Source organism: Choristoneura fumiferana, chromosome 17, assembly GCF_025370935.1.
Source record: "Choristoneura fumiferana chromosome 17, NRCan_CFum_1, whole genome shotgun sequence".
NCBI classification, from domain to species: domain Eukaryota; kingdom Metazoa; phylum Arthropoda; class Insecta; order Lepidoptera; family Tortricidae; genus Choristoneura; species Choristoneura fumiferana.
The window spans coordinates 8,447,226-8,469,839 of record NC_133488.1 but is presented as its reverse complement, the minus strand read 5'-3'; the positions used below and the strand labels follow the sequence as shown (position 1 = coordinate 8,469,839).

General features: G+C 36.0%; 1 protein-coding gene across 1 annotated transcript; it reads left to right on the top strand.

Annotated features, from left to right (window-relative positions):
• On the top strand, positions 1-17,037 carry LOC141437358 (putative inorganic phosphate cotransporter). The gene is made up of 11 exons (XM_074100666.1): positions 1-361; positions 3,597-3,796; positions 4,917-4,997; positions 5,094-5,337; positions 6,113-6,327; positions 8,892-9,053; positions 10,319-10,451; positions 10,901-11,014; positions 11,465-11,595; positions 12,880-12,978; positions 13,828-17,037. The coding sequence occupies exons 1-11, from the start codon at positions 268-270 to the stop codon at positions 13,894-13,896; spliced, it is 1,542 nt and encodes a 513-aa protein (XP_073956767.1). The 5' UTR covers positions 1-267; the 3' UTR covers positions 13,897-17,037.
• Positions 17,038-22,614: the final 5,577 nt, after the last annotated feature.

Here is a 22,614-nt window from a genome sequence, read left to right as displayed (position 1 = left end):
GACAGCGATGCACGTACGGATGTATTTGATGAAAATATTTTCTTTGTTTATGTACGACGTAATCGTACAACACAAGAACTCAAGTGACTCATCGTAACACAGTTAAATAAAACCGATTCTGTTGAATCGTGTATATGGAACCCACTTTTAATTAGGTTCAGTATAAGTTGAAAAAATCAATATTTATCTCAGCGCCAAATGGTATTCTGGTAATTTTAGCATCTACATGGTAATTGGAGCAAGGAATGGTGTTATTCTGAATTGACAATGTCATCCCCTATCGAAGAAAGCCCCATAATTAACGCGGACATCGAGGAAGATGTGACGACCAGTCATCGTAATCTAGTAGTGGAAGATCGAGGTAATTTTAATTTTGTTTACTTTTTCAAGTACGCCTACCTCAGCGGCTGCTGATATTCAAGGTCACATTACAGTAATTGCAGATTTATTAATGCATTATTATTATACAATAATTACAACAATTAGTTGTACCTATTAAAAGAGATTGTGTTATTTACTAGCACATTATAAAGATAATTGTAATCTTAGCAAACTCATAGCACATGTAGGTCAGTGGGAGGTAAGGACACAACACATGCAGTCATATTGCATTGTTTTAATTGGTTTACCTTTGCTATTTTGGCATAACTAATTTAAATCTTCCTAATTTTCTATTAAGATATATTATAAATGTAAAATTTTGTTTGTGGGGATGGATGTTTTTATCCTCGATTTTCTACACAAAGAGTATGCGAACAGTGTGCAAGTTAGCTTTTCCTAAAAAAAAGAAAGTAAAAACATGCTGCTACAACAATTCCAAATAATTTTATTAGACTACAAAAATATGGCAAACATTGTCCTAAATTTAAATTGGTATTTTATTTATGTTACCTATGTGCTTATTACCTTTGTCTTTTCTTATAGAATAATGACACCTCTCTTAACAACTTTCCAGCAATTATAACAGGAATAATTTTGAAAGCAGTGTAATATTTAAAATAAATATCATGAAACAATTCACATCAATTGACCATATTCTGAACTAAGTAAAGCTTTCACTATGGTCTGTCCCAGAATTCGAGATACTAAAATGACGTTTCATGTGTTACCTGTTTTTTGCGTCTCATAAATAGTGATGTGCCGCAACCGGTTATTACCGAAAGATTTGGTAGGTACCTATGTATGTATGTCGTAAAATATTAAGATATGAACGGATTCGTGATGTACTAAAATGTAGGGCACTTAGGACATTCTAGAAAAGGTAAAATAGGTCTAATAAAAATGCGACCGTTTTCGAGATATTTCGACTTTTTATAGATGTTGATGTTTAAGTTTCAATTTCATTCTAAGTAAGTTTTACATTAACTAAATAATACGAGAATAATGAATATTTGATTTATTATTCTATGACATGAATATCAAAATAAAAACACGAGAAAACGCACTGGTCACATCCGATGACAATACGAGTAAAGTAACGAAAATCGGTTGAATACCACTTGAATTCGAAAAACATGAACAATGACGTTGTGTGATATCTGAGGGCCTACTCCGGAATTCGAAAATCAAAGTTCGTACCGTAACGTCCCTCTAACTTACGTATTAAATTAAATAGTAGTGTCAGAAGGACGGAACGACACGAACTTCGATTTTCGAATTTCGTAGTAGCCGTGCTGGCCCTGACTACGAAATGCAAAACTCGAACTTCGTATGTTGCCTTCCCGCTGACGCTTATCTCATTCAATACGCGAGTGAAAGGGACGGTGCCATACGAACTTCGTTTTTCTAGTTTTGTAGTAGCATCTGTATTATTTTTTACGTTGGCACTAAGTGATGAACACTGTATTTTTACCTGTGCTTAGATTTCATCACTTTATCGTATGATAAAGTAAAATGGAAAGTAGAATATTGAATGCATTAATGTTATTTTTGCTATCGTAAAATAAACATTTTATCGGTTATTTACGAAACCGAAATCACGGAGCAGCACTGTTCCTTTTATGCTGGCCACATTATTTTTACGTTTGACATTTCAGACTGTCATTTTAGTATCTCGAATTCTGGGACAGACCATAGGGATGTTATGGAGCTTCATAACCATAACTGAAACAGGTTTTTTTGCAGGGTTCGAAAATATCCGATATTTATTATAAATATCAAATATCGGATATTTATGATATATATCAGATATATATCATAAGTTTGATATATATCCATTTTGTATGAAAGCCATTTTTTTATTTGTAAAATAAATTAAGTAAAATTGTTTTTGCACTTTATCAATTACTTTCTTTGTAAAAAAAAATAGAATAAGCACCACAAAAACTTACTCTTTCGTAACAAATTTCTTTGACACGACTGATGCCATTAAGGCAGGCAGAAGTTTTGCCATTAATGGATTAGAAGCTACTATTGCAGGTGGTAGGACCTTGTGCAAGGTCCGCCCTGGATTGCTACCACCATCTTGCTTGCTAATCCAGCAGTGAAGCAGCAGTGCTTGCACTGTTGTGTTACGGCATGGAGAGTAAGACAGCTGGTGAAATTACTGGCACTTGAGGTATCCCATCTTAGGCCTCTAGGTTGGCAACACATTTGAAATACCCCTGGTGTTGCAGATGTTTATGGGCGGTGGTGATCTCTTACCATCAAGAGACCCACTAGCTCGTTTTCCATCTAGTCAAATAAATAAATAAATAAAATATATATATATATATATATTAGGGAGTATCTCTTAACTACTCCAATGCCATCTACATTTGGGAAGTAGAAATACAGTAACAAAGGTCAAAAATTACTTAATAATATCAAATTCAAATGAAAATCACATAACTATAACTTTGAAATCTCACGTCGGCCTGTAGAACTATGTATGATAAAAAAAGTCAGGACTTACGAGGTTAACAGCTACCGTGCCACAGACAGACACACATAGCGGTCAAACTTTTTTTACAACAATAGGTAACTATAATAATATTATTTATATTATAACCCCCTTATTCATAAAACTTAACAAGCCTATGTTAACTAACAAATGCTTTGTCCCTTTCTAACAAATACAAGTGTTGAAGTGACAGATAAGGACAAACGAATTTTAGCAGCATTTTAACTAAAATAGGTTTGATTGTTGTTTATGAATAAGGGGGCTAAGGTTTACTCCTTGCCTTAACACAAACAACTTTTAACACAGTCATTCAATGCCAACAATCCGCCAGTCGGAATCTCTGTTTGTAGGCGCTTTTCGCTACAAAGTGGAAAATTCACGTTATCGGCTATGATATATCTTAGCTAGTTAGTCGAGCGCATTTAAATGTTGTAGGTATATTATTATTTACCAAGTACAGCCCCCTACTAAATAACTATGATTTTCGAACCAGGATAATTTGCTGGAACACCGGGACACCATTCTAATGGGACATGTCCCGGCGTACCGGGACAATGGCAACCCTATATTAGTATTATAATTTATTTTAGTTTTGTTTTTACATTTTTAAGTGGACCACTCTTAAAAATGAATAGCAATAATAATTACTTCTAATTAAAATTGATTTTAGTACCAAATGATTACCTTGAAATCATGAACTGAAAATTGGTTGCAGAGGAAACAACAGGATGGATCAAAAGTCGAACAGTTCTTGGCATCATGGGCTTCTTGGGTTTTGCCAATGTATATGCCATGCGTGTCAATTTGTCCGTGGCCATTGTGGCGATGATCAACTCAACAGCCCCTGTTCCATCAAATGAATCTGCCGTAGATGTATGTCCGGCAGGCATACCGGACAATAGCACAAATATACCAGTTAGTTTTTCTTTAATTAAACTACTATTGTGCCCTATCACTGGGTAAACGCATCTCTTGACTTCCACAGTTTAGTGCAATTAAGCCAGCTAAGTTGCTCTTGAAACTGCAATAATGTAAATCAGTTGGAACTACATAATAAAAGCTGATTGTTTTCTTGCTATGTCATTTGTGCTTAATTGCTTGTCTTTTGTATTTGTAATCTAAAAATTATCTGAATATGTATACTTTGTCCCTACGGCAGGCGAAAAAACGGACAATGACCGAAGGTATTATGTTAGCGGCGAAACAAAACGATACGTATCGCTCTCCATACACTTCTGTGTCGTTTCGCGTAGTGCGCGTGTTTCGTGGTACGGGTTGGGCGAGCGTTAGGGATACACAACCCGTTTTGTCAGTTTTAGTATGACGACCAGCGGATTTGGATGAAATTAGATTATGAAGATGTTTGGACGCCTGGAATAATACATAGGCTTTATTTTATCCCGATAATTCCCACGGTATCCCGTAATAAAATCTTAAAATTTTAATCTTGAATTGGGCTTAAAGTAGGTAGGTAATACCACGTTCATATATGATGTCTGTGGGTAATACAGTCTGCTCAGTGGGTGTTTCCTTCCGAGGAGTTGCCAACTAAAGAGGTCGAAGCGTGGGAAAAAAGATGGTGGCCTCGTTCTTCGCTAGGACAGGTCATTACGCGAAAATTGTCTTAGAAAAAGTTCGAGATAAACAAACACGCAGTAGGATCATCCTTGACCAGTTTTTGAATTTCTAATAACTATCAGTTTGACCCCCATAAACGTAAAATAATACCCTATAAACGAAAAACTGGAATCTCGATATCATTAAAGTTGACTTTATGTTAAATGTTTATTTTATAGTTATTTATATTTATTTGAGTTATTTATAATAACTAAAATTTCAATTATATCTTTCCAATAATGCACATTGATAATTTTTGAATCTTACCAAAAAAGGTTGGTGATCACTGTGGTAAGCAAATAAACGTCAATGTCCGGTTTTTCGCCTGCCGTAGGAAATACGTACATACGTACGTGTAATATACTATATATTATAGAATAGTGCTTTGTATAATGCCAAAACATGTTTTTTTTTTCAGAAAACTGGTGATTTAAATTGGTCTGTTGAACAGCAGAGCATTATATTAGGGTCTTTTTTCTACGGATATGTACTTACACAGGTAATAGAATAGTCCACAGTAAACTGAAAATCTGGGAGTTACTCCAAAATTTGAAATTGAGTCCATATCATGTATTCCTTATAATATTTTTTATAGATTCCGGGAGGCAGAATAGCAGAATTGTTTGGAGGGAAATTAGTCTATGGTGTAGGTGTGTTATTAACAGCACTCTTCACCATTCTTAGTCCAATTGCTGCTTATACGGATTTCAAGTTTTTCATTGTTGTGCGAGTATTGGAAGGTTTGGGTGAAGGTGTGACATACCCAGCAATGCATGCTATGCTGGCTCGTTGGATCCCACCAATGGAGAGATCTAAATTTGCTGCATATGTTTATGCAGGTGAGTTTATAAATATACGTTATAATTTTGCTTTCGTGAACAAATAAGTGAAGATAAGAGATTATCAAATTATAATTAACTTTTCAGATGCTGATGTACTCAACTAAACTTTTCCACTTGTTACTGTTAGGCTAAATGTTTCTTGTTTAATTTAACCCTTTTCAAGGCCCCTAACTTAGATACGCTACTAAAAAATGAATCATAGTTTTATAATGTTTACCTATGAGGGATTAATTTAAAAAATAATAATAATGTTAAAAGACATCAATTGATTTCGTACCATATTGTAAATTCAGCAAGGTCGAATATTTTTTTACATTTATGTGGTCGATATATGCACTATGCCTGGAAAAGGGACGTTGACGTTAATAGGATTAGATAAAGAAGAATAAAGTGGCTCCGAAGCGGTAACGTTTCGTGTGCTCTGCCTACCCCATTTGGGAATACAGGCGTGATGTTTGTGTGTGTGTGTGTGTGTGTGTGTGTTTGATAAAGAAACGATTCGTTTTTGTTGATTTATCCTTTAAATGCTTAGAGCGGTTTTGCACTAACGTCGGATCTGAATCCGTGAAAATACGGTCCGGAGTAATCTTAGAATTAGAACTGTTGTATGGTAGTTTACGCACTAGATCCGATTTCCGTCATTCGATTTCACTAAGTATACAAATAGTTCTATGACTACTCCGGTCCATATTTTAACGGATTCGGATCGTTGTAGTGCATAACCGGTCATAGGAAAATCACAAACAAGTTAATCATCAGATATTTTTTTCAGGATCCAACTTCGGCACAGTAATTTCACTACCCATCTCAGGTTGGCTCTGCACCCTTGACTTTGCGGGCGGTTGGCCGCTCTGCTTCTACTTGTTTGGAGGCCTTGGGGTTGTCTGGTTCGTTGCTTGGATGTTCTTGGTCTATGATGCACCGCAGAGTCACCCAAGGATATGTCCGAAAGAAATAGAATATATTACCCATTGCATCGGGCCACAAGTAAGTTGAAGTATACCTTTAAAATTGATTCCAATGCCCTAATACTTATTTTTTATCTTGTACTTATTAGTAAAAAAAAATCAGCTCTGACTGGTAATTAATCACATGATGTTTTTTCCCAAAATGTTTGGTAGATTTGCATTTTCTTTGGTAGATTTCCCAAAAAGGCAAACAGTGTATGAAAGTTCGGAATAAAAGGCTCTATTATTATTATTAGATTTCACAATAAAAAAGTGATTAAGCTCCTTAAAAACTGTGCACTCAACGGAAAAATAAATACATGTGATATCTCACGGTACCATCATTGTAATATTTTTTAATTTCTGATTGGTCAATCAGGCCAACAGGAGAAAAAAGTTCATGTCGTCCGATCGGTTGGACAAAGGCAGTCGGGCCACGTGGCCAAAGGGTATATTTTGTGATTTTTTCGAAAATCTCCCCCTTTTTAAGCCTCACGTGATAAATAGCGACCTCTGATCTAGTAGACCTCTGTTCTTATATACTTACTTCTTTATAGCGCCCGCTCAGTAAAACAAGCTAATGCAGAACAGTGTCCATGTCACTATCTGTTGCGAGAGGCGCGACGCAGCTGTGTGACTCAATTCGTGACCTCACGTTTGTACAATGCTGATTACAAACGAATTTAAACTAAAATTAACTAAATTTGGTTCTTGGGAAAATGTTTTTAAACACAAAAAACCGACTCCGACTAATGAAATACGTGTGCACATATTATTTTATTAATATTTTGGTTTAGTGAAATAACTGGCACTTGAGGTATCCCATCTTAGGCCTCTATGTTGGCAACGCATCTGCAACACCAGAGGTATCGCCAATCATGGCGGTGGTGATCTCTTATCTTACCATCAGGAGACCCACTTGCTCGTTTGCCATCCAGTCGGATAAAAAAAAAGTTTTTAGGGTTCCGTATACGAAAGTTAACAAATGGAACTCTATTACTGTTACTACGCTGTCCGTCGTCCGTGATAGAGCTGTAAGTATCTCAAGAACCGTAATAGACAGTCAGTTAAAATTTATACATATGTATTTCCGTTGCCGATACAACTTCAAATGATAAAAATGATAGAAAACTAAAAATTAAGTGTGGTCCTAACCATCCAATATGAAATGACCACACACTGCGTACATTTTGCTTAGAAGCAGGGCTCTGCTAATGCTAATACTGCATTTTTTATAGATACGGCCGTTTATAGCGTATATTTTGACATACTTATAAAGTGCGGAACCCTTGGTGCGCGAGCCTGACTTGCTCTTGGCCAATATTTTACTTTGCTGATTCAGATCAGTGCTTGACAATTTGTACCTAACAAAAAATAGCAGTTTTTTTAACTCCTAAATCTACCAAAAGGTTATTGCACCTAGAACAGATGCGTCTTACTCATACTTACTACTTCATAACACAGATGTCTGTTATATTTTAAGCAATATGTTGTGGATACTCGGATAATTGTATCAGAAACATTGTTAAGTAATTGGAAGTTGTTTTAAAAATAGCTTTTATTGATAACATAATTTAAAGGAGATTCACTTTCACATAAACACAATTAATTAGTAGATTTTTACCCCTTTTACTGCGGATATTACGTCAGTATAATCATCGTTGTTGACACTCATGATCATGATTCTTCTACAGTTCGACAAAGATCTGACCATGGCAAAAAATGAAACTAACGCGGCTATGTTGTTAAACCTCATTTTTTTACGTTCGCCGTGAATGCTACTATTCGTGTTCGTTGTTTAAGTTTATATTTTGAGATTGAATCACTAATAATATGCAGGGTCTAACATTTAGATCGGTCAGTATGGGAAAGTATGAAACTATAAGATATACGAAGATCTGTTCTTAGGAACCATGTCATCGATTTTAGTAACAAGAAAAACTGCATTCATACGTTAAAAACAAATATTGTAGTCTATTTAGGAATCGGTCGTTTTGATAAATAAAACTACATTATTTATTTCTATTTGGATATCGAATAGTGTTGGTTATAAGCAATAAATGTTACTATGACACACGATATCATAGAATGAATGAAAATCATTGTATTTCATATTCTTTAATAATGTTAAGTTTTATTATTCAATTCCCGAGTTAAGTATCAGTTTTTTTTTCAATATATGTATGAATGCAGTTTTTCTTGTTACTAAGAACAGCTTAGAGGCCGTATCGCCTAACGTTTCTAAAACGCTCGCGATCGCAATCAAACGACAGTTTTTGTATGCGAAATCTGACATTTAATTGCGATCGCAAGCGTCAGAAACGTTAGGCAATAGACCCTCGTATCTTCGTACGACTTAGGGCCGGTTTCACCACTTGTCGACTAACTTTAAGTGTCAGTTAAAAGTAATGCCGTTTTTGTTTATTCGGACAAAACAAACAGAGACGGCATCACTGATATCCGTCACTTAAAGTTAGTCGACACGTGGTGAAACAGGCCTTTATAGTTTCAGACTTTCCCATACTGACTGATCTAAATGTTACAGCCTGTATAGCTTGAAGTTTTTAGACGCTCAAGGATAAAACTTACTGTTTTTTGTTTTAGGAAGAGAAACGAGGCATGGCCATACCATGGTGTAAGTTCCTGACTTGCGTGCCGCTATGGGCCATTCTCATAGCTCAGTGCGGTCAATCCTGGCTCTTCTACACGCAGCTAACAGAATTACCCACCTATATGAACAATATATTGCATTTTGATATCGTCTCCGTGAGTATTATATTTTTTACATACTAAGAAGGCTTGAGTACGACCAGTGACCCGTGGCGGCATGCAAAAGCTGCGAATTGTAAAATAGGATTGTCAACACATTTCACAGATAAAAAAAAATGACGCTCACAAATAGGATAAAGGGGCCAAACATTCGTACCTACATTGCACGAATAAAATGTTCTTTACTGTGTTCATTTTTTTTCATAGTAAATAACAACTTCGGGCTATTAGTAGGTTTTGACAGTTTTCATTCAAAAAGATAATGAAAACCAACATCTTATCTTTATAAATATCACAGTCTCTCAACTGAACTGGCGATTGTCACAAAATAAGACGCGTTGTCAAAGGTTAAAATCCGTGCGTTTTGATATACGTCAAACGCCGTCTTATCACCTTACTAACGCCTACAATATCATATTATGTTGATTCACATTTACATTTGTTGCAGTTCATTTTTGATGAATGCAGATTATACTTGCCGGACTGATTTTTAGGGTTAGCAGAATGAAGTTTGCTTTACATTACTACTGCTAGGGCTAGCTGGTCCTAGTCTCACTCTAGCACGTTTGTTGTAGCTCAGTCCCAGATCTCAGATATACAGCTGTGGTTTTTTTTCGGGAATGTTATAAAAGTTACTGGATTCTAGCAAAATGAAGTCTAAAAGACTGAATATCGTATACACAGTATAAAAAAATTACTGCGTCACAGGGGAGTCCGTGTGCCCTGACAGTACTTTCCTAAAGTATTTATGTATGTACCTAAACTCTTTATTGTACAAAATAAGTATTTCATTTTCTAGATTTTTTTTACCGTACAACGGCAAAACCTCCTAGACACTGGCAAAATTGTCCTCCAATGGACAGAACCATATTTTTCTAAAAATCTAATCTAATCTAAGTAAACGAACACAATTGACAAACATTGAGATATATGTACAAAGGCGAACTTATCCCTTTAAGATATCTGTACAGTCAATCTTTGAGTGGAAGAGAGGAGCATTCAGTCAGGGACAGACAAAAAGTGAATTTAAAAATGAAAATAGATAGCTACAATACAATAATGTCCTAGTAACCTAAAAATATATTAACAAATAGCGACTCCATGGTTTGTAGAACGGAGCTGCGGTGTGCTACCAAATGTCCTAGCTCCAGTGATTGTTAATTGTGGCGTTATAAGGAAGAGGCTTTTGTTCAAAAGTAAACATCTTCTGGCCGATGATGATGATGATGAATTAGTATTCATCAATAGTAATTTCATTTCAGAACGCCAGGCTGTCTGCTATTCCGTATTTCACGTCGTGGGTGGCCGGTATAATCATCTGCATATTCGCCGACTGGGTGCTGGCAAAGGGATGGATATCACGACTTAATAGCATGAAGCTTTGGAACACAGTTGGTAAGTTTAACTTTTTATGACTTAGGGCTTACGCTAGCTGATGCGGTTTGAAGAATGATGACCTGATGGTCTCAAAGGAAGGTCAGCGCCGATCGCAAGACCGGCAGGTTTGCTGATTTGGGACCATTTCGTAACATGCGCATTTTTTATGTCATTGTTTGTTTCCATGTTGTCACGAATAAATGTTTTTTTCCACTGTCTATTACAGTTTGCAAGGCAAAACTGAATTGTTTTTTATTAGGCCACGTACGCACTATGCAGCCAACCGTGCGGTTTGAGCGCGCCGCCTCTTTCTCAAGCTATACTTTGAAGGGGACGGCACGCTAAAACCGCGCCGCGTGGTTAGCCGCATAGTGCGTATGTGGTCTTAGAGTTGCGTCTTCGAGAACTCTACTGTTTGGTATCGACTCTCCAATCCAATATCCTCTTAATCGCGTTGTTGTTTGCAGCGGCGTTTATCCCAGCGTTTGGGCTGCTCGGTATCGCTTGGGCGGGCTGCGACCGTACTGCTGTTATGCTGCTATTGAGCATCACGTCAGCCTTCGGAGGCGCCGTGTACGCCGGTAAGTGCAAGAACGTACTCGGTCAACCGTACGGTTTTAGTATTCTCTCCCTCTTCAGAGCATCGCTTGAGGAAGAAAGAGACGGTGCGCTAAAACAGCGTGGCTAACCGCATAGTGCGTACAATCGAGTTCTTAAACTTCGGAGCGAAAATTTGATCAAAAATATGTGAACACGACTCTATTGTTAAGGCTTAAGATTCTATACTTCGCTATACTCTGACCATTCGCGCAGAGCAATTTTATGCAGGGTGTTTTTCGATTTAAAATTAGCAAAGTATCGACAATTATCTTCATCTTCTAATTTTATTGATGGTCTTTTCTCTTACGCTGTAGTCCATGCATTCTGGCCAACAAAAACGCGCATGTCCTTTATTATTACCTATTACAAAGTTAAGCTTCAAATTAACTAACTTTTGAATGACTAGAGATGTATTATGTCTATGTCCTCAGGTAACCAGATGAACCACATCGATCTGTCCCCGCAATTCGCGGGCACCATGTACGGGATAACAAATGCTGCAAGCAACATTTGCGGCTTCATGGCGCCGTACGTGATTGGACATATCATTAGCAGCGACCAAGTGAGTAACCAATGAGAGTTTGTTGATAGGCGAAATATCGCTAGATGGCTCCATTACGCCGAGTTTAGACTTGCAAGAGAAATCGTGCAAGTTGCATTACATCGCGGCGCTCAATTGACCACTACAAACTCATTGGCTTTACGGCCTCGCAATGTAATGCAACTTGCACGATTTTTCTTGCAAGTTTAAACACGGCTTTAAGGCTATGCGAGAACTTGCATGCAAGTTTCACTACATTGCGGTATTTGTTTGATCAACTGAATTCATTGTCCCACAATAAGTCTGTGTTGTAATGCAACTTGTTTGCAAATTCTTGCATGGTTTAAATGAGGCTTTATTTTTATATTGAGAGGTCCGTTTGACGTAAAAGTCTTGCTTACAATGATCTTGATTAGCCAAATGGGAAATGGATGAAAATTTTAGAAACGTTTGAATTTTTTTATCGATAGGAATAACCTTTCTAATTAACAGAAAAAAAAACAGAGTTTTCTTTACCGCCAAATTACCATAGTCCGGTCGGTTATGTGCACGCGGTCGGTTCATGTACGTACACGCCCATAGAAACTGACATGAGCTTCTATGGGCGTGTACATGAAAAACAGGGTCGGTATTTCCATGTCGGTATTATCCGGGCCAATAAAGAGTGTCACCTGTCAAAACGAACGAGTCAAAGACACATAAATTCTTTTTTTTAATTTTTCGTTTTGGGCTATGGAACAACCCGTAACCGACCGAACTATCGTAATTAGGCGGTAAAGAAAACTCTTTAATTTTGTTTAATTTAATTAAAATCTGATATTTTTTCTGTTAATTAGAAAGGTTATTCCTACCGATAAAAAAAGTTTCAAGCGTTTTCAAAATTTTCATCCATTTCCCATTTGGCTCGTTTGACGCATGCAAGTGATTATGTTTTTCAGCTGGTTGGTCGGATTCTCTTTGGTCCAGTTATGACACATCTAGCGCGTAAAGTCACAGGAGGTCAAATCCTGTCCGGCAATTGGAAAAACTTTTGCGTTTTTAAAAATCTTAGATTTTCTTGAAAAAACTAATAAAAGCAAAACCTCAAGGTCAAAGTCATTTATTCGGCTTAAAATTTGGTACAAAATAATGATCTACATTTATTATATGTGAAACACACATTCCACCAGTAGCTGGTGTGCAAAATATATTTTAGCTATAGCAAATAGTTTGATATCTTCGTCGTAACTTGAGAACAAATTGATTGTGATTTTCTTTGTCGCTCGTTATTTCCGTGATCACAAAGTTGTGTTTGTATTTTTTCAGCAAACCCTGGGCCAGTGGCGGGAAGTGTTCTACTTGGCTGCGGCCATTGACCTCGGCGCTAATCTGTTCTACTTGTTCTTCGCTAGTACAGATGAACAGGTAAGAAACAACTTATTTTACTGAATTTTTTTACCTAGACCGTAACATAGATTTCTATATAACTATATCAACGAGATGGACGGATGACCTGGTTAAAGCCGCGGGTTCACGGTGGATGCAGGCCGCTGCCAACCGAAGCGACTGGAGGTCTGTGGGGGAGGCCATGTCCAACAGTGGACTTCCTACGGCTGAGATGATGATGATATCAATGATCTAGCAAACTCCGATGGCAGATATTCAGATGGAGATGATAAGCATGTGCAGGACCTTTTTTGTTTACCTTTAAATTACAACCAATTAAAAAAGAAAAAAGAAACATACATTTACACATATTCGATATGCAGAAAAAGACAGAAGGAAAGAATAAATACAAATGAACATAGGATAGTATTAATTATTATTATTTATTTAATCTCGTATTATATTAACACTTACAGACAAAATCAAAAATTGGGAAATACACTTAAATATTATTATTATTTGTGTGGGTTTTTGATTATTATTTTTTAGTTTCTATGTACCATCAGCCAAATATGTGGTCTACCACCCTAAAGTTGTGAATCGTTTGCATGTCATAATTCAATTCAATTCTTGAAAGTATAGCTCCATCGAACTATCGATGATTCCGCCAATGTCGAGGTTGGAAAAGACACTATCAGTTTAGCCGTTGTTCGGTAGATTCAGTGTGCGGTAATCGGATGAGAACCAAACAATAATTCCAATAGACGTATCTGTCAACTTGAAAGTTCGACTTTAGCGACATATACATTTAATAGGAACTTGTTTAAAAATTGATAGACCACTTATTTGGCTGATGGTACCTAGTTACGATTCTTTGCATATTACTAGGACTGGTCTCTTTCGGAGAGCGATGACATGACAGCTCCTGAGGAGAGCATCCTCTTCCCGGAGTCATAGGAAATGACCTACTGCGCCGCGCCGCTGGCACGCCACACTTGAGCGAAGAAACAAACCGACTGAGGTGCAGACGTTACACTATTGTCTGAAGAAAATAACGAAAGTTTAACATGACCAGTTTAGACAAAGCTTAATAAATATTAGAAAAGTTATTTCAAAAGCGACATTGTTATTAAAGTTGGCTGAATAGATTTTAATGAAACATGGCTAAGAACTGAAAAAATTACGTGTGTATGTCTGTGTGTATTATGCATGTAATCGGTGCATACGTTTGAGATCTACGATGCCACAGACGATGTGTTAAACTCCTCTATTTGCATCGGAGGTTAAAAACCGGTTTTTACCGGAAAATATTAAATAATAATTTATTTAATAACTTACATTAAGTAGAATAACTATAAGTGCTGGGTGCCTCTTTTAAAATATACCGTGATAATCGTGCTAAGAGAACACCGCTCTTCCATATCATTATATTATTAATGTATCTTATAATAGGCTATCTGACACCATTAATTGATTGACATACTTTTTATACGCTGTCATTACGCTATTTCGCCATAGTATTGTATTACTGAACTGTGACGTCATTTATCTATTTTAAATCTACTAAAATCTAATTAATTATTTTTGAAAAATTATGTGCTTTTCCAGGTTGAAATTAGGTGATTTTGAAAAACTTTTTTAAATAGCTATTTTCTTCAAGTTTTTAATACAAAAGCACCCAGTTTCGGTGGTACAAAAATAATTTTACGATTTATACAGAATTGGAAGGTTATGAAGACACAAATACCTTAGTTTTTTTCTTCTTCAAGTAACATTATAGTTACAAGTTAAATTCGGCTTGGAAATTGTTTACGAAAAATAACGGTTTGTGCTGGCAACACCGCTCATTACGATTACTGCTTTGCTAGGTAATAATATTTTAAGATACTCATTGAAATGCTCATGACATTGGCTTTTTGAAAATCCTCTTGAGATAAGGTAGTGAAATTATAAATACTACTTAAGTAATACCAACTCACATTGGCCCAAGCTTTAAGGCCGCCATTGAGGGCAATAATGGAATACCTACTATATACCAAATATGACACATGTATACGCATTTAAGTAACTTATTTCAAAGTGCTGCAACCAGTATTAGGGGCAAAGTTTGATTGTGAGCAAAATACAAATATTAAAAAAAGTCACCCATGGCGTCGGTGACTATTTGCATCGGGGAATCGATTATAATTGTAATAAATATGTAGATTATTTGCATCGGGGAATCGATTATAATTGTAATAAATATGTAAGTAGATAATTTTCATTATTTAAATTAGCAATAAAAGCTCTATAGGATGCTTTAATTATTCCAAAAATGCTGATTAATCTAATTCAGTGAATAAGTAAATATTGCGTTTAAATTTATCACGCAAAACTAATTAATCAAATTTATTTGATGCGAAACGTTATTAAAATGATGGATTGTATTAAAATCAAGGACTGTGATTAGTAAAAGACTAAGTGAAGGAATTGTAATTAAATTACGCCGGTTAATCTAATTATATCTCTTAAAATTAATAATCGAAAGAGTGTATAAGAGTGAGTCTTTTTTTATTGTGTAAGTATGACATTTCGAACAACGTCCAATGCCACACAAACATACCTAACCTAGTGATAAGGTCTATTATTACAAGCTTTTATTTAACTTGCAATATTTATATATATTTTTTTTATACAAGTTATCTTAAAATATTACCAGTCGAATTTCACCCACCATTATTGATTAACTTTATACAAGATTTCTTCAAATTATTCTGGAAAATTTAAGCAGATGGTTGGGTTAATTTTACTAAACACCCCTGTAAATGTTTTTCGGGATTGTTTAATCGTACGTTACTAGCTAGCTAACTTAGCTTATGTTCAATGATTTTGTTAAACAAATTATACGTATATATCGTCAATTTGTTATAGACCTACATTTGCCACTAAATTGACATTGATTATGTTGTGGCACTAGCTCCAGTTTTAACCATTGGGTTAGATAAGTTTGTGGCACTTTAGACAGATATAAGTATACTATTTATACGTAATTATGTATGTATGATGTGTTTTTGTTTTCTGACCTCGCAATCTTATGTGTTTCACATTTTGTTGCATTGCAGTGTAAATTTAATGCCGAAGAGGTAAGTATCATTATTATTTAGATGAATTGTCAATTAGTATAAAAATTTAAAATTATCGATCGTTCCCAATGTCCTTAATAGATGTTGATGCAAAAGTAGTAGTTAAAAAAAGGCTTTTGCGTTTAGTGCTGTTGTCATAATGTGTCTTAAAAATTTTATGAAATCTTGTCATGACAGCAATTTATCCCAATGTTTGAGATACATAAGATATTTTTTTCATGAACATGAAATACAATTTTAGAAGGAGTAACTCTCTTTTCTTTTTCTGTCTTCCGTAGTGATTTTTTTTCATCTTATAGAATATGGTAGTGGTCAATTTATAAAACAATGCACTTTTTTAAGTTTAAGTTGTTAGCTCACAGTTATTTTACATATCAATCATTCCAATATAAATCAAATACTAATAATATTTTAGCTGTAAAAGGTTATCTACTTTTCAGTGACGTGATTAGTTCTCTTTACAAATATATTGCAAATACAAAATTAAGTTATTTTCCAATGAAAAGAGAATAACTGATATAAGTTCTTGTGATTCCCACATAAAACAGTATTTGATATATGACGTTTTGTTATCAAACATGTATGAAATATATTTTATTACAATGTTAATTTGTTTTTATTTGGTACGCTAAATAAGAAAGTACGAATCTTCATCTTAATCATTAATCATGCTGTATATCAGCCATTGCTACTAGCAAGTTATAATCTAGATTATTCTGGAATAGTCGATGTAATTTTTATTATAATTTAAGTGACATACTTTACATTATTGTACCTATATGCGTTAAGAATCTCATAAAGCATGTTCAGATTTCAAATGTGTAAACTCGCGCAGGAATTAGTGTCCTAAACGTAGTTATTCGAAACCTATGATTTGCTGTGATTGATTATCGTTTCTTAATTTGTTTAAGTATAGGTACTTATGTTAGGATTAACATAAAAGGGTATTTTTATATTTACAAAAAATAAATTTTGCAAAAAACTTGTTGTTTTTCATACTTTCTTTACTCTACTTCACGTTTTGGTACCTAATCATAAAAATTATACTTATATATAGAGGCGAAAACCGAATTTGATGCTGGCCGCGTGTTTCATAATAATTTCCGGCGCAGTCATTATAATAACGCATTTGTTTTTTGCGTGTTCTGACTTCACTCTCGGCGAGAAAATTATAAGTTGTGTCTGAGGGTGCGGCGGCGGCGAAATTCAGCTGCAATCTTTACACTAGAGGCGTCCTGCGCAGGTAGGTAATTGTCGGGTGTGAACGACCGCGTCAATGCTAATATTTGTTTTCGCCCTGGAGTGCTTTTTCGACTGAATACGTTAACGAGGTGTGCCTGCGTAATTACGAAGATGACCGATTACCGACAGCAAGAAATGGCAGCTGCGGGCGGCATTCCTTGGGGTAACGCGTGGCTGGTATTTTGGCGTTGTCTAATTACGGGTTAAATATAGACGTTGCTAACCTCTCCACTTCGATTTGCCACAAACGCTTTCTGATTTTTCGTCAGCACCAAAAACATGGTTTAAGTCTTCCATATAGAAAAAACTTGTCTATTCTACTTATTACCTACTTATGTTAGCCGTTAGCGTACGTAATAGGTACAATAGTCCTAATCAAAAGGAACCTAAGCCACAACTTGAAGTTATAATGGGTACTTAAACGTATGTCTACGGGGAAAAAAATAGGCTAGCTAAGTCCGCTCTACTTGCGGAACTAATCAAAAACAGCTAGAAAAGCTGCTACGAGTATGCTCTTTTCAAAATATGGTCGATCGGTAGCTTAGAGTTATTAATTAGGTATTACTTGTAAGCGATTACAACGCGAGCATAGCGAGCGACCGTATGGCGACTCGAGGAAGTACTTAATGTAGGTACGACACCTATGAACTTCCTATGAAATAAAGAGGAGCTATCAAAGCACAGATTGGTATAAACTTATTTTACTGGTTTTTTTTTATTCGACTTAGCAAACGAGCAAGTGGGTCTCCTGATGGTAGTGGGTGCTGGTGGTTGTGGTATGTAAAGTTTAATATTATAAGTAAAGTAATCGACGAAATTAAAAAGCAAGCGAGCAGGCTACATTTTTAGGGTTCCGGAGCGAAAATGGCAAAAACGGAACCCTTATAGTTGTCTGTCTGTCTGTCTGTCCGTCCGCGGCTTTGCTCAGGGGCTATCAATGCTAGAAAGCTGTAATTTTGCACGGATATATAAGTAAACTATGCCGACAAAATGGTACAATAAAAATTCAAAAACAATATTTTTTAGGGTACCTCCCATAGACGTAAAGTGGGGGTGATTTTTTTTCTCATCTAACCCTATAGTGTGGGGTATCGTTGGATAGGTCTTTTAAAACCATTAGGGGTTTGCAAAGACGATTTTTCGATTCAGTGACATGTCTGCGAAATATTCAACTTTAAATTGCAAATTTTCTTTAGAATCGAGCGTCCCCCTAAAATCTAAAGCGGTGGGTGGAAAAATTTGAAAAAAATCAGGATTGTAGTAACTAGTAGTAAGTATATCAAACTTTCAAGGAAAATGATAACGGCTAAGTTTACTTGAGAATTATTAGTAGGTAGTAAGTAAATAGCAGCCTAAGGTATAAAATATACCTAAACTTGGAAGATTCCGTAAGTATAAAATACGAAATCCTTAGAAAAATATTACTTAATTTTTTCGTAATGGCTACGGAACCGTATTTTGGGCGTGTCCGACACGCTCTTGGCCGGTTTTTATTTTAACGGTTTGTCTGTTACCCACGTAATAAAGTCCAAGTAAAAGAAAAACATTCGTGCAGATGGTTTAATATTGCTTCTTTCTGCGACGTCGTAAAACTTTTAAATAAATAAATAGAAGAGTTTTTAACAATGACGAAGTTATTGGCGAACCCTTGTAATTAAGCGTTAACAAAGTATGTCGGCGAGTGTTTGCCAAACATTCTGTTGCCGTTGTTCCTTTGTCGATTTGAGTTAACCCGTCATTTGGTTCAAAGCCAGTGCTACGGGCGCTGCGATAAAGTTTAAGAAAAAACTTTACGATCGACCAAGGGCGTGCAACGCGAAAACTACTAAAGCTTAACGGCCGAAGTCTTTATGGCCAGTTGTTAAACATTTTTTTCCAATAGGAAACCCACGTACTACCTAATTTAAGTATAATTGCGTCAAAGAGAAATGGCGCTTTGAAGGCTGGACGCCCCTTGGCTACGTAATTTCTCGTTTGATTGCCATTCACTTCACATGGCTCTGCAAGGGGAATAGATTCTAATTATCTTACAAAATATTGTTAAAGATTTACTCGGCGTGTTTATGAAAATTACGTTGATGATACGTTTCAAGCTCTATATAAAGACTGGAGGCGTATTTCCTTGGGAGTAAGTATACCATTTGAAGATGTGTTAGGTATGTATAGATACTTCTACTCGAAGCTAAATAAATCGAAAGCTGCATAATTTAAAAGCACACGCACACAGATGAGAGACAGGCTAAGAAAAATATTACCTACTTATTACGAATACTTAATTTACGAATACTTTAAGTATTATGATTTTTTCGTAACGGCTACGGAATCCTATCCTGAGCGTTTCCGACACTCTCTTGACCGATTTTTTTCATTTTTTTTATGTGTCTACAAATGTTGTGTATGTTGAAAGGTCAACCTGAAAAAAGAAGTCCAGAGCGTCTAGGTAGGTATTTAACATAAACCAAGACAGAACATTTCTATGAGTCTCATTGTTGTGGTCGCCTTGTCCCGCAAAACCATAATCAACTAGAACCCCAAAATTCGTCACGTATTTACAAATAACTAAGTATTCCTCGACTTACGGGCTCTTTAGAATAGCAATAACAGTATTAGAGGCATCGGTTTCGGTAGTCATAAACTTGCGTGGCGCGACAAAGGGTTCTGTGTCCTTCCCCGAAAGTGGGAGCTGTAAACACGCATATTATTCTTTGAACTTAAGACTAACAATGTGTTCTTGGTTTTCACGGGATACCGTGGCAGATCCAGGGCCCTTTTTCCACACAATCCATTATTATACGTAGGTATTGCTTGTGAAAATGAGATATGAATTTTACTTGTGGTACCTTTGTTAAAAGGCTATAGGTTAATATGTATAATAATAATGAAAAAATATAATTAACTAGTCTGTCAGTCAAATTAAATCCGAAAATTGGACAAGTATACTCAGCGGCACAAAATTTGGCCCACCCTTCATGCAAAATTACCGATTCTGCATACAATTGAGGGCCAATTTTTTTGCCGCTCAGTATATTTTTTCTTTTGTGAAATAAATAAATAAAAGACGTAGATATAGCCAATTAAACTTCCGCGTGACGTCATGCCGTGCATCACTTTTTAGCAAGGCTCTCCCGAACTTTGACGCGCCGTCATCTCACATTTTTTGTTTGATTGTCAAACGAAAAAATACGTGTCCAATATTTTCTGATAATTTATCTAACGGAGTAAATAGAATACTATATTTTTCACTTCTCATGCTCGTAAAGTTCGTGTTTATGCTGGATCTAGGCGACATAAAATGACTTTTTATGCTCTAGTGCATAAAGTAAAATCTTTGTCTAAGGCCAAGGCAATCTGTCCACAGCAAACAGCCACAAACATAAAAGTTTCTATATATTTTTTTTATAATTTTTAATCTCTATAAAACTAAAAAAAAACAGTTAAATAAATCAAAATTAATCAAGGAAAGTAAATACATATTTATAATTATTTAACAATGCATGAAAAATAAAAGGTACCTAGTAAGTGAACAATTGTTTCACAGTTGCTATTTCATTTCCTCGCAATCGAAGTGAAAAGCAGAGTGTAAAACTCGAGCATTAAACCCATTTTCCCCTCGACGTGTCTATCCATATGGCTGGCTATATGAACGCCTCGGGTAAAATGACTCGTTTTATGCTCTTGTTGTACAATCTACTATTTTTAGGAAACTACCCAAATATGCACCTACTGTCTTTTAGGAAACTGACTCTAATTTTTCAAACTAATAACACTAATGTTTAGATAACTGATGCATCTGAGAACACACCGAACTCACGCGTCTGTCGCTCTGCGTGTTGCCTAACGAAAATGTTTATTCCACGCCACTAAGAGCTAGAATTTTTTTTAAGTCTTCCACAAGAGCGGAACCGCGATTAGAGCTAGTCAACCAATAAAATCTTAGTTTACTTACTAACGGTGTTTACTTTATGTGCAGTCGAGATTGTTAAAGAAACCAAAGCATCAATTGAACAATAGCAAAACGGTAACACGCTGATGTCCAAAAACGTGGGTGCAAAAAAAGATCGCTCTATTTTAGGATCATAAAAATTATTAAAATAGAGCAATCTTTTGTTACGCAAGTTTTACTGGATACAGTTAACACAGCACGGCATTTTGGCAGTTATTAAAAAATGTAGACCGTTACCGAAATTGTAACAGTTTTTATGGTAAAACACTAGGTAACCGTTAGGTAGGTATATTCCTGGAAGTTTTTTTGCTCCACAATTTCGTACAGTTGGGATACTTACTTGCCTACCGTCCTTATAGTTTGCAGAACTCTTGCATGCAACATGCGCTAAGTTTTTTCAAACGGATCGCGCTAGCAAGTCTGTGTACAGTCGCCATCAGACATTTCGGAGCGGCCAAGGTGGTCAAAAATATCGGCACATGCACTCTATTATTAAGGTATTAGAGTTCATGTTTCGATATTTTTGACCACATTGGCCGCTCCGAAATATCTGATGGCGACTGTACAAGCTTTTTATCTGTTTCAAGGAGAGATACTACTCAACAGATAAATTGCTGATTCAAACTATTGGTAAACCAGCATATAGGGCCCAAAGTTAAGAAACATGTTATCTTTGGAAACAGCACACGACTGTCGGCTTTTGAAATATTCCTTAGAGAATACGGCGCTTATTTGAATTTTTGAATATGGTTTAAAGTGTCTAAGACAATGAAGGCGGGTGGGCCGGTTGTTCCAGGCCTTTGCATATGCAAATGAGGCCACAGTGCTCAGAAAATAGCAATGTCATATTGAGGCCATGTTGAGTTAGTTTAGCCAAAATCCTAAAATGCTTATGATAGTTGTTATCAACTAGGTACCTACACGCCGTGAGCAAAAGTTTGATTATCTGTAGCTAATACTGGTCGCACTGCTTAGCAGGTAGGCGATGATACCAGAAAGATAGGGCCTGGGTCTACACAAGTCTAGTGCAGAATAGGAGTTACAATTTATCCTTCCTTCACTCTGCCATGGGAATAGAAGTGATTAAAACTGCACAACAATATTCACTTTCTGAATTCATCTTTCTCTCTTCTCTTTGGAACGAATTTTCCATACCTCTGTCTGATGTCAAGCGTGTCCTATTCCTATCATCACTGATGACAGTTACGAGTTTTCGATTATGGTTGTAGGTACCATCAGCCAAATAAGTGGTCTATCAATTTTTAAACAAGTTCCTATCAAATGAATATGTCGCTAAAGTCGAACTTTCAAGTTGACAGACACGTGACGTCTATTGGCATTATTATTTTATGACATGCAAACGATTAT